The 13,778-nt window shown below is 35.3% G+C and overlaps 1 protein-coding gene across 4 annotated transcripts in view; it reads left to right on the top strand.

The window, feature by feature from the left end:
* The window catches only part of CACNA2D3 (calcium voltage-gated channel auxiliary subunit alpha2delta 3), a 467,160-nt gene that overhangs the window by 441,658 nt on the left and 11,724 nt on the right, over window positions 1-13,778 (top strand). For 3 of the 4 annotated variants that reach the window (XM_039695505.1, XM_039695503.1, XM_039695504.1), the window contains 3 exons: window positions 2,373-2,425; window positions 3,982-4,037; window positions 7,426-7,537. In XM_039695505.1, the coding sequence (XP_039551439.1) occupies window positions 2,373-2,425; window positions 3,982-4,037; window positions 7,426-7,537 (221 nt within the window). Of the gene's footprint in view, window positions 1-2,372; window positions 2,426-3,981; window positions 4,038-7,425; window positions 7,538-13,778 lie in introns of those variants that run through there. The other variant, XR_005626120.1, reaches the window with a different exon arrangement.

A 13,778-nucleotide genomic window follows, 5' to 3' on the forward strand; every position in this document is an offset into this window, starting at 1 on the left:
TGTTACCTGATACTATTTATTTTTAAATGCATATCTAACTAGAAAAATATAGATCTAACTAGAGATAAAACAAAACCAAACTTTAATATTTTGCATAATTGGGGATGTTTTCATTTACATATTTACATGATTCTGTTTTCCATATGCCTGGATGTACAGCATTTATCAGTTTGTTATCCACTAAAGTCTGAACCTGAAAAAAATACCATCTTCCCACCATAAATACTAGACTGCAATGAGACCTAAACTATTAATGAAATAGAACAGGCTGCTGTGAAACACATTTGCATGAAATATCTTAAAATATATTTCAACTCTTAACAAAAACCTTCTATCCAAAGCCTCGGGACTTCAGTTCAGTTTGCCTAAGCACTCAGCAAGTAGAGCTGAAGCATTATTCCTTAAAAAGTGGGCTCTAATCCAAAATTATATTTTTTTATTATTCCAAAAATTTCCAGGATATCCAGGAAAAAAAACTCCTGCATCTCTTATGGCACACACTGAGACATGTCAAGGATTTTTTTTATTGAAAGATAGTTAAGCTCTATAAACTCCAAGAGAGATGGAAACTCCCTAAAAAGTTCCTATTTTAAAGAGCACAGACATGGAGAAGAGGCATCAGAGACTCTATCCCAGCCTTTTAGACTGAGGGAGTGGGGTGATAAATTAAGGATGGACTAGACTTACAGATCACCTGGTCCCTTTCTTTATCAGAATAATATTGCTTCTTAACAGCTCTCCAGATACTTTTGTTTTAATTGTAATGTTCTTTTGTTTTAATTGCTGCAAGACCCACATGATTCTCTATGGAACCACTTTGTTGCAAATGTAGCAGTGCCACTGAGCCACAGAACGAAATTATTTTGGCTCTCAATGGTGCTTTAAATATGAAGAGAGAATAAAACTCCTGCAGTTTTTGTTGCAATTTTTAAAGGAACTGTCTGTGAGTGGAGAAAGCTCTCAAGTAAAATCACATTTCATGAGAATGCATTTATATCAATGTAATTACATTTTTTCCCACCAGAATTTAAAAAAAATATTTTTTTTCATTTATTGTAGACATTAATGAATTTTTATAGATATAGTGGGGTTTGAAATTTTAATTAATTTCTAGTATTAGAATAGTTACTAAAACATATGGTATATTTCACACTAAATAAGTATTCTTCATAAGTAATAACGAATACATTGTTTTACATGACATTTGGCATTATGAAAACAAAAGTATAAAGCAAATTTAAAATCTTGGGCATGAATTTTCAGGGTTTTTGATTTGGAATGAAAAGAAATAAGATGTCCCACAGGGCTGACACTTTTTTTCTTTCATCTCCAGGAAAGTCTTGTAGTTCTTTATCTTTTCCTATAAGACAGGGCTTCACAGGTGAAAATCTTTCCTGTCTCAGACATTTTGCATTCTGCTGGGTTGAGATCTCAGCCTTCCGTGGGTTCTTTGGGTCTGTGAATCCTCAGCCCTGCACAGAAACTTTCTCTGTGCCCCCTGAAAATTTTATTTAAATTCCCTTCTAACGTGTCCTGTTTCTGCTCTGCCAAACAGCACTGCTGCAGTGAGTGCTGGTTTGGGGTGGTTACGCATGATTTTAGATATTAGAGGAGTTCTGTCATTATGATTTCTATTTGTTAAAATGCTCTGTTTGCATCTAACAGAGTCGGCAGAATTTTATGCAACTAGGACATCCTAACAAAGATGAGGGAGATGAAATTCCAAATTCTGGAAGCTGACTTTTCTGCCTGGCTTTTTTTTCATGAAAAATTAATCCTATTAATAGTCTTTTCAAAAATAAAATATTCAGAATGTATTAGAAGTACTGTCAACAGAGGATTTTCAAAGGATTTGCTGTATTTGTTATGATTCAGAAAAACAGAGGGAGGAGGGGAGAAAACTTCTTACAGTGCTTATAACTGGACTGTCAAATGACACAGATAAACATTTAGGTAAATTCAGGCTTTTCTGAGCCTAATGAGGCTGAGGTAATGAATAGAGATTTGCATTATAGAGAGGCAAGGCTGTGAATGCAGCCCAAGAAAAGCTCATTTTATCTGCCTGAGCTGTTCCTCCAGCAATAGCCTGGGAAATAGGAACCCCTAGAGGTTAAAGATTTAAGAATCATTTGCAAAAAACTTTCCTTTTCCCACTGATAATCTGTGTATATGACCAAATATGATAAAAAGGAAAATTCATTACTTATGCATTTTAATAATCAGTATAATAATATTTTTGATCATTAAAAAAGGGTTTTTTTATACTCCATATACATTTGAATATCCAAAGGATTGTTTTTACATGAAGAGTTCAGTTAAGATATAAATGCTGCATGTTTTGATTTTTTATTAAATGAGCTTCTTCTCTCCAGCCTTATAATGCCTTCTTTGCTGCAGTAAAGTGGATTATGACTGAACTTGTCTTGTAAGTAGATTTCATCAAGAATGTAACAAATATTTCTATGAATTACTAAATATTGGTAGTTTTGAATATTAATATTTGTACTTTTTGCATTTTAAGTGTATTGTGCTGCTTTTCTTGGATGATTTTAAATATAGTAATATTTGTAATTTTTTTTTCCAATTTTGCATTTTTGAAATCTGAGAGGATTTTGGATGTATGAATGCACTTTCACTTTTATCACACTCATGGTCTTCACTTATATCTGCATGGCTTTATTTAGCAGATCACAATACACAACCCAAATTTCTTTCTGTGGTTACTGTTAAATTTTAGATACATCTCTGGCTGTTTGTGATGCTGCTTGGGTGGGCTGATGTCAGAAGAGAAACTTGTTGCCCTGACTCACTGTGTGCTTTGTCACTTCATAAAATTCTGTAAGAAGGACCCATTGCAGTGCCAGATAAGGTGTACTTGGATGTTGCTGAATTTTTCAATCCCCATTAATTCTTCTAAAATTCCCAGTTTAATTCGTAATAATCATCATCTTTAAGAGAAGGTGCCTAAGAAATAGCAATGTCACATGGAGAAGAGGAAGCCTTAAAATGTGTTGTGCTATTAAGTTATATGATTTTTATTCTTCTTATCTGAAAACAGAGCTGCAGATATGAGTGAATTTTATCTTTACTGACACAGAACTGATTTTTTTCTTGTAGTCATTTTCTTTAATTGGAAATTGTATGAGCTTTTTTCAAAGTTCAGGATACTGTTAAGGAGAATTAAATGAATGGCTGCTGCCAGGGGGCAGAGATTGATCTGACATGCAGCTTTCTAAGTGAATTAAGAGGGAAAGAAATTGTGTTAAAATGAGACTGATGCTACATTTCACAGCTTTGAAAATGTTAAGAAACCTTCTATCTTTATAAGTATTGTAGATTCATGGGCATAAATGAGCTGGATGTTGGTTTCACATTCTTAACTTTACAACAACTGATTGGCTGATACTTTTCAATCCATTCTTCTAAGTAAATCATGGTGTATTTTAGTGTTCTTCACATTTTAGTTAGGGTTGATTTTAGTTAGTGGTTAATCTCTTCTGCTCTTCAAAATAAAACAGCTTTATTATTTCAATTTGACAATTAATAAAAGAAACTATTTTATGTGTGCTCCTGTGTGGTAGCCAGACAGTTATAATCCCATGCCATTTTACTAGAGTCAAAATACACACGTGAAGAAATAATGTTCAACAGCAAAAACAGTGAGTGCTGCCATGCTTTGAGAGTTTTAATGGACACTCCAAATACAATCAATATTTTAAATTAAAAATGGGTAAATCTATGATTTATTGATGGGGTTAATTTCAGAATAAGTTTTCAGAAGTAAAAAAAAAAAAAGCAACCAAAAACAGTAAAAATATGAGAATAGCAGTAGGTGCTAATCCCAGAGTTATGCCAGTAACTTGAATTTCAGTTCTCTGTTAGCTTTTATTTAAAATAGGATTAACGTTATCAAGCTACTGCCAGTTTAGTATTTGGAAAATATTCTGTGGGGTAATGTGAAAACTCTAATAATTTCTCCAGGTTCCTTGTGGAATTTAATCTATGCAGTTGGTGGCACTCTGATCTAACAGCTAAAGGTAAGTGTGATTTTTTTCCTGGCATAATGGCAGAAATATCTAGAGTAATTTGAACTTTTGAAATTCAGATGTGTGTACACTGTTTTAGATTAAATAATAAACATCTGATAACAGTTTTCCTCCCAAGCCAGCATTCTTTTCTTTGTTAATGTTTCCTAAAACAAGAGAATTAAGATCTTCTGTGAATAAACACTAAGTGTTTGTGTGCACTCTAGGAACACAGTACACCACTACAACAGAAATGTTAAAATAGTAGATAATGATTAAATATGTTTTTTAAAAAGCATTTCTCTTCATTCAAAAAAAAAATCTTTGTGAATAAAGCAATTACACTGTTTTAGTTATACAACTTTTTTTTTTTTTCCTAGAGCTGCCATAAAATGTAGTGGAGTTATTGTGCTGGAAAATGCCATTTCAAAAGTGTACAGAAATATGACCATCTATCTTATTTCATACAAAACTAATTTTTAAAGCTTTAGATAGTGGATTTTATGCTTAAAAGGGCTGATCTTTATTCTCTTTTATCTTTCCATTCAAAACAGACATTTAAATGTATTAAAATTCAATTTATTCAAAATATTTTTTTTTAAATGCAGAAGCTTCATTTAAAATAATGGAATTTTTAATAGTTCCACTAAGAATGGGAAGTTTTCAGTGTAAGCTGTCTTTCTATATTTCAACAGACTTTTTATGGCATTTTTAGAAGTGTTGCTCAAAAGTAAAGGGCCACTTTACAAGAGCAGTGCTCTTCAAGTGACAATTTAATAGGCAAATTGTGCTGCGTGTCATTGACTGGTGTAAGAATTTAAACTGAATTCTTCCGCTTCATATTTGCATATTTCTTAGCAAAGCAGGGGATAAAATTGCTGCTTAGGCTTCATTTAATGTTTGCATTGCCTGGATACTAGGCTGTCTTTATGCCAAAATAATATCCTGTCTGAAGCTAAAATATCAGTCAGGCCCCTAAAATCCAAGACCAACTGTTCAGTGATTTCCCTAAGCATGAAGAGAACCATCTCCAACACTGAGGCTGTGAAGGACAGCCAGGTTTGCTGTGCTAGACCCAGAAAATGCAAAACTGTTCCTTGAGGAATGGCAGCTGTGCCTCTCCTAGTCCTTGGTGATTGCAGAGCAGCCAAAGCAGCCAGTGTAGGAAATAAATATTTTTTTCCAGTGTACTGTACAAACATGCCTTCATATATCCTGACATGAAACATCCAGTGGAACTTGCATTGTATACTACAGAAAATATTATTCAAACACAACAACCTTCTTCATCCATGAAAATGAATGTCTGAGTTGTATTTTGAGAGTGCAATCATTACAGAAGAGGCAATAACAACTTTCAAACTTCCTTTTATTTGAAACAAAACTATCAGTGCAGCACTTTGATGGATCAGTATTATTGAGAAATTTCCATTCATGGTTTAGTTGACAGTGAAGTTTTAATTTCACAAGTCACTTGCTCCATTTCTTTGATGAGTTAAAAGTATTGGAAATACCCCCTCAACGTGCTCATTGAAATCTCAGTACTTCCAGAGTAGTGCTTGCCCAGCTCATATCTGGTTAGGTAGCAAGGGATGGTTGTTTGGAAGCTGCATATTTTAGGAAGAAAAAGCAGAAGATATTTCACAAGACAGCAGAAGTGAAAAGCATGTGCTTAGATGTTGTCTTCTGTAAATGCTATGTTACTACTAAGAGTTGTCATATTTATGACTGTACTTCATGTAATTAAAAATAATAAACTTGCACATTTATTTTTTACTTAACAATGTTTACCAAAGCTCAGGAAAAAAAAAAAAACAAACAAAAAAAACCCCAAAATATCAGTTCCTTGAGAGGAGAAATTGCTTCCCACTCAAACTCTGACATGAGTGGAATGTGATATACTGTGAAGATGCTGGAGGGTCCACACACACCTGCTCCTTGGGAAACCCTGCTATGAAAAATACTTCTGCACAAGATCTTGTAATTGCAATCACATTTGTAAATGAGAGAGAAGAACCCCTAAACCTTGGGCAATCCCATCATCTTCTGGAGTCTAGTGAGGTGCAGGAAATGTGAGACCAAGGGATCTTTTCAGCCTCTTTGTTACACAAGCCTTATGTTGATACAAGTGAGGATAGACTCAAAACACAGGTGATAAACTCCAGCTATTCCTGACAACAGATAAGGAGAGCAGAAGAGAAGGGGAGAGGTGCAGTAGAGCTAGTAAGACAATTTTCTAAAAAAATAATGAACTATTAAACATCTCACAACCATAGTGAAAACATCAGAAATAAAACTTTTGTGACCAGCTTTAGTACGTCCTTTGAGATCTGTGCATTTGATGGAATAATTTTTGGGTTTTTATCATATACAACAACTGTGAGCAGTTCAGAAATGCCTGCTCTGGTGTGATTGGAAATGCAGATGTGGTGGCTCCCCTGGCACTGCTCAGTGGATGCACCACTCACTCTGAAACAGATCATCTCCAGGGAAGGTCTGTCAAGCCCAAGAGCCTGTTCTGTGTAATCTATTTTTGTCATACCTCATCTTGTTTTCCCACTTAGCAATTAGTTTAAGATAGGGCTAACATTTGTGCTGATGTGCAAAGTGTATCTCTGTGTTAAGGAGCAATGAAGGGGTGGGGAGGAAAAAGAAAGGGAATGAGAGAGAAACATTTGTGTGACAGAAACTTCAGTGTGAGAGCCAGAAGAGCAGCTGTCCTGTAGTTTGACCTTGAACCAGCCCCACTGCTTCCCGGAAACTCAGTTTCCCAATCTTTAGGATGGAAATAGTGACACTTTTTCCCTGCATTGCAAAGATTTCAGATTAAAGGTGCTATGAAGTCTTAATTAATACTATTTTGGGAAGCAGATAACAAGCATTGCTGTTGGGTAAAGTAACTCTTCTGCCTCTCCCACCCACAGAGTTATTTTAACTGATGAAACCCTACAAAGATTTCCAAGCTGTAATATAAAAGAGATGTTTTGGCTTCAGTAAAATATACCACAATTTACATACCAAATAAATGTAAACTCCCATGAATAAAGGTTAGTGATGCACAGCACCACTGAGATAAAAGTGACAGTAAAACCATCTTGGATCTACACAGAAAGAATAAAAACCCGTGCATAAATGTAAAGTAGGTTGGCAATGGCTAAACCATTAATAACTACTTTAACAGCGATGTCTTGCAAAATTACATTCCATGGATAAACTTTTTTTTTTTAATTTAATTGAAAAAATAGTGTTATGCACTGCCTAGGAAATCTCACAGGGTGGCAGAAGCTGAGTAACATTTCCGTTCTCTGCGAGCTCTGTAACACAGCATCTCATGTTGTTCACAATTTTGTGTGCTGTTCTTCTCATGTTAACATCAAGATGTTTTTTCCTGTGCCTATAGCGCAGAGGTTGAAACAAACCCTGGAGCCCTGTGACACAGAGTATCCAGCCTTTGTTTCCGAGCGCACTATAAAGGAGACCACGGGGAATATTGCTTGCGATGACTGTTTCAAGTAAGCCCTTTCCATTTTTTTTTAATACAACTGTTTGTGACAAAGCAATAAAACTGAATTATTCAAGGCTGTGTTGAAGAATGTATGAGTCTGTTGTATTTTATCCTATGTGCTGACCTCTGTCAAGGTGTCATTTCTCCTCTTACAGGGGTCACTTAAAACTTTGATGCTCTTAAATGAAAGCTGTGCCTATTACTTTCAACCAAAAAAAAATGTCAGAGTGGTAGAGGTTTATGTTAATTTCAAATAGAATGTTTTAATTCTTTTCCTAAACTCAGGCAGCATTCTGAGGGCATAGGCTGTAAGATTTAGATTCAAAAGGTAAGTGCTGTTCAGTCTCCTGTCCAGGAGTGAAACCCTGCTGGATAGGTTAGGAATTCCCTTGTGGTACAGTGAGATCTGGTTGTTTTACTGGAATGCCAAGCAGAGTTTCCTTCTTAGAACTGCTAGTCTGAAAGAGTGGGAGACGATTAAATCTATTCTCCAAACTTTCAGTGCTGGGAAGCTGAGTTAATAATAACAAATCTCACATGACAGTGCTGTAATGTCATTTCTACCAGTGCTCCTGTAAACTTGTCCCTTATAGAGCTAAAAGAAGAGGAAGATTTCAGTCTAGCTTTCCTCTTTCATGCTGAAAATATGTTTTATCTGCATTTGTGCTGTGACATTTTGACTGTAGCACTGGTACATTTTAATTGTGAAATTGCATAGATATTGCTTATGCAAATTTATGTACTTTGATAAGTCTCTTAATTGGATTTCCATTATGCTGAGAGGTTGTCATCACCAGGGAGATTAGTATTTACAGCAATAATTTGTCTATCAATATAAACGTCAGGAAGAATTTATAAGTTAAACAAAAATTGTTACAGCTCTTCCTTTCCAGGCTAAATCAATATGCAATTAGCAAATAAAGGTGAAAACTTGACTTTGAAATCAATAGGTGTGCTTCTGGACTTACTCCTAAATTTTCTCCTTGATATTTTCATTACTTTAAAACAGGAAACAGGAGTAAGTACACTGCAGATAAATTTTAAGTGCTAATATTCACTTTTCATTTGCTACTGACCAACTTTTAAGTAGAAGGAAATTGTTAATGTCTAGTATGAATAATTGGTTTTATATGGCTTTGTGGAATAGAAGTATGAGAGTGCTTTGTAAATTGATGCTCTGGAACCCTTTAAGTGCAACAATGGGTCCCACTGCCTGAAAAGTACAAACTCAACAAAATCAAGCCATGATTTTTCCACTTGACATGTCGAATACAATGAAGGTTACACTGCTGTGAGTGCTTTGTGCCAGCATTGTAGAATTTAAGCAGCCTTATTTTGTGATAATTTAACAGAAGGTTACTGAGACGTTGTGCAACAAATTATCAAATTATCCTGGAGGTGTTCCAGGCCAGGTTGGATGGAGTTTCCAGCACCTGATCTAGTGGAAGGTGTCCCTGCCATGGCAGGGGGGCTGGAACCAGATGGTTTTTAAGGTCCCTTCAAACCCTAACCATTGTATGATTCTGTTTAAATATTGCAAACAGACATGATTCCATGCAAAGAAGATTAATTTAACAGGACTAGGTTTTCTCAAAGGAATGCAGATTTTAGTCTGTGTTCCTAGGTAACTTCAGGTCAAAGGAAATAAGTTTCAAAAATAATACAATTCTGCAATACTTGGAATGCACCAAGTTGGAAACTGAGTTTAGTGAAAATTATAGTATTTCAAAAATAATGCACTAAGATCTTTTTCATAGAAAAACATTTTGTGTTCCACAGTGGAAAAAAAAATAAAAGAAAACCCTGTAAGTTGCAAACTGATCTCAAGGCACCCATTATTTTTCTCCACAAGCAATGGCAAAACCTAAAGAAATAATCCAGAAGAACTATTAGATTCTCATGGGAAACTTGTTCGTTATACCATTTACCCACTGTCATTAACAATCTACAAATTGCATCTAAGATTGCAGACTGCATTGGATTCCAAATATTTTTGTTATAACCCAGGACACTTTCCCGCAGAACAGCAAAGGAATTTGACCCAGAGTCCTTTGTAGACCTACATCTTCTGACCCAGTTTTCTGTTTCATAGCCTCAGTACCAATAAATATTTTTACAAGCAAGTGTATTGCTTAATATTTGTAATTTAAGAATGGTGGGCTCAATCAGTCAGAATTCAGATGCAATCTTTAAAGCAGTAAGTCTGGAGCTGACACTGTGCTGGTGCTTAACCTGTGCAGCATCACTTGGAGCCTGTGGGATTATTTAATGTGTCCTCCTTGGATCATGTTGGAGGTTAATCTGTGACACATAATTGCAAATATTTATTGCAAATAGAAGATAATTGTAAATATTTACCTGATTATGCATCCTGTGGAATACTGAAAAACTACTTGAAAGACATTAGAAAAATCAGCATATTGTGAAGATGTTTGCAGATAAAAGTTGTGCAAATACTCTGCTTTAGGCAAGTTTGTGTCAAGAGATACCCCAGTCCCTGGCTTTTGTTCCTGCAGTGCCAGGCATGACTGTAGAGCCCTTGTCTGAAAAAGGAGACTAAAAACAGTCTCTTAGTAGAAGTAAAAATGATGACTGATGTTAATTGAAACCATATAATGTTACTCAGATAAGACATTTTGGGCACAAATACTGTGGTTTTGCTAACAAAGTCACAGTCATAGCCAGCAAGGTCACAGGGTGAGGGGCAGAGGCTCAGTTTTATTCTGTCATGGGTGTGCTGTCACTGATCTTGTAGAAATACTCTTCCCGGCACAGAGGGACAGTTACCAACTGCAGTAATGAAAATTCATAAACATTTCCAATCATAAATTCAATCATGGGTACTTGTATATTGAAATATGCTAAAATAAATCACACAGTAGAAAGGACTACCTGCTAATTACTTTTTAAATAACTGGCTCATGTTTACAGCCATCTCTGGGAACTCATTCAATGGAAGGACACCTATACACATAAGCAGGCTTTGAGTCAGGCAATAAATATATACAGACATATAAAATGCACTCCCTATATGTAAACTTATCTCTTACAAGCAAACAACTATGGGATAAATTGCAACGTTTAAAAACGATTTTCAAAAATATAGGTTTTATTAAGAAAGCAGGAGCCTAAGAGAAAATAAGAATTAACATAAGAATGTCATTAGGGTCAGGGTTTGGCTGTCCCACCCCATAATTTGTTGTTATTCAATATCCCAATGATTATTAAATTAATCTGTTATTTAAACAGCAATCAAAAACAAGTCAACCCACATTTTCTAAGCACTGTCAACAAGAGAGAAAAACTGTGATTTTTTGAAAAATCTGAAATGGTTTCATATTTTCCAGTAAGCTATTCCTTTTTATAGCAAAAAACCTAATAAAAAACAAACCCCATTACTTCTGAAAACTTATATCATAGACGATATCATATCTATCACAGCCTCAACATTGAAAGTAATTAATTGCTAAAGAGAAATATTTTTCCTTTATCAGTCTCAACTCACTCTTTCTGTGAGTCAGAACTATACTAATGACAGACGTACTTGGTATGGGCTTTAAAGGTGTTGTGCTGCTCAAAGTTGAGTTTCTGATTAGACATCAAACTTGAAGTTTAACACTATATAAATGTCTCAGTGCTGCCTGTAGTTTTATGAAGTATCACCCCAATATTCTAGCCATTTTTGAATATTAGTGTGCAAACTAATGTTCTTTAGCAATGCTCACAGGGAACTCACCAGTTTTTGCCTTCTGGGGATATCATCCCAGAAGATAGATAATCAATTTTAGTTGCAGTAAAAGTGCCTAAGAAAAGAATCCTTAGAATGTCAAAGTTGTTATAAAATAAAATTGATGATGGCTGTTAAGATTAGAAAATGTTTGCCAGTCTTTTTAGTATATCCTTCCATCTCTTTGTGAAACAAACAAAAATGTTTTTGTCTAATTGTAAATCTCATTTATGCATAAAAGTTCAAATGTTTTCATTTAGCTATATTTAGGAAAATACCATTAATTTCAGCTGTAACTGCTACAAAGGTGAGTATAGCAATTTAGTCATCTGACTATTTATACTTTAAGCATATATGTTAAAATTTCAAACCTGCAAGGAGCCAGTTGAGTGCATAGTTGCCAAATTTGTGTGTTCACTATGAAAACTGTGGGTATACAGATTAGGCAGCAGTTGCACAGTCCTATGCTTAAAAATTTGCCCTTTTAACCTCTCCTGTTCATGTGTGATGACATATTGGACTTGGATGAAGATCAAAAATCTGGCCTTACTTCCAAAAAAATCCCCCTTCACTTTTAATTGCAGCACTCATGGGTCTACAAGGTCAATGCCAAAACCCCAAAGAAACTGTTTTGTTTCCAGTTGATCTTTTGTTCATAGTCTTAAGACAAAGAGGAAAGTAAATATAAGAAAGCCATATTGTCACTAGGGAAGCAAGGAAGCATTTAGGTACAATCATCCTAACCCTGGGAAAGATTTATGCATATTTTAATTATGCCAGATATGACAGATAAATGCATTTCCTTTACCTTGTTGGGCATCACATGTAAATTGCCTATTAAAATGTATAGGAAGTTCTTATTTGAATAAACACTGTCCCATGTATCACCTAGTTGTTCCAACAGAGTGTTAGTAAGCAGACATTAATTTAACAAGAAAAAACATCAAGAAACCAAATTGTTTCTCTTGCTTTCTCATAGACTGGACATTGAATGCTGTTTATTGTCAATAAAAGAGGTAAATGGCAATGGAAATGTAGTTCAGGATGACACTGAACCGTTCATGTGGATTTATAATGGCAAATTTCAGACTTGTCCACTAAATGCACAGATTTGGCAGTAACAGATAAATAACAACACTAATTAGATGCAGACTGCTCAGGGCATGAGTATATTAGTGACAGGAGCAGTGCAATCTGCAGACATTAAAATGGAAATGGTTTTTAAAACCCACTTAATCTCGAGACATACCACCATTTGCTAAAATATTTCCGCATTTCTTTCTCGGTAGAGGCTTGCCAAACTGCTGTATTTGATCATGTTTAAAATGTGAAAATAAATACACAGTTCAATTTCCCATGAAATAAATAATCATTTGCCTTTTCAGATGTAGTTAGTTTACTTCTAAACAAACCAGCTTGCCACATAAACCAGCCAAAGCATCCAGGGCCAATTTCTTCTCTTTCAGAGCTCTATCGATGTGTATCTGAATGTCCCTGTGTCTGTCCTCAGACATTAAATTATAGTCAGTCTTCTAGAAGACATTTTGGATTGTATTCTTTTTTACTGTATCAGTATTTTATGATCCTGAGGGAAATGCTGTCTCTATTTCCCCACCCTGGGTCCAGCCTGTGTGTTTTTGCACTGTTATTTCCCAGCCACCGTGCCCGGTACCCACAGGACGATGGCACTTGGATGGTTTGGAGATGTGCCCATGCTGGGTCACAGGTGTGCTGCAGCCAAACTGCTCAGGACTGCTCTTCACAGTGCTGAACAGACCTTGATTTAGCTCCATGCACATCTTGCTTAGATGTGCATGGAGCTAAAGGAATATCCTCAAGGGAAACTCTTTGTTTTTGCATGCCTCAGTGGTTTATTGTTGAAGTCTCAAGGATCACAATCTAAGTACATGGAATTATCTTGCACTTCTCTTTTGAAAAGTAGATCTTCCAGACTTGAAGAATACTTATGGCTGTTAAAAAGTCTTTAAACTTGAGGCAACAGCAGTATTTCTAGAAACTTATTTTAGCCAAAACCCCAAAAATCTAGAAGATCCAAAAATATTTTTTCCTTGTTCTTTCCTTGTAAAAAGTATCAAATTATGCAATTTAAACTGCTAGAATTGTTTATTAAAGGTCTTTATACTTAGCTTAAAATGTTATATTGTGTTACCCACACTTCTCCACTTGCAGGCTGAGTAACTTTCTCTTCACTTCAAAGGCACCAGTGATTATAATGTTTGTCATGCAGGTGTAATTTAAAGTCACTGTATGGGCAATTTAATTCTACCCTTTGATAATGTATATTTTGAATGACCAGTTCAGGAAACACTGTAAATTACTATTTTCATTTAAGAAAAAAGGTATATAAAATAATAGGGCAAGACATATCTAAGTTACCAGGCAGGTCTGTGCCTGCCAGTCATCAGTTTAACAATCCCTTGGACAGTTTTCAAGGCTGGAGAATTCCTGTTTGCTTGGGGATTTTGCTGCTTTTTTTTTTTTTTCAGAACATTTTTAGTAT

Source organism: Passer montanus, unplaced genomic scaffold (genome assembly GCF_014805655.1).
Source record: "Passer montanus isolate IOZ18808 unplaced genomic scaffold, ASM1480565v1 scaffold9, whole genome shotgun sequence".
NCBI classification, from domain to species: Eukaryota; Metazoa; Chordata; class Aves; order Passeriformes; family Passeridae; genus Passer; species Passer montanus.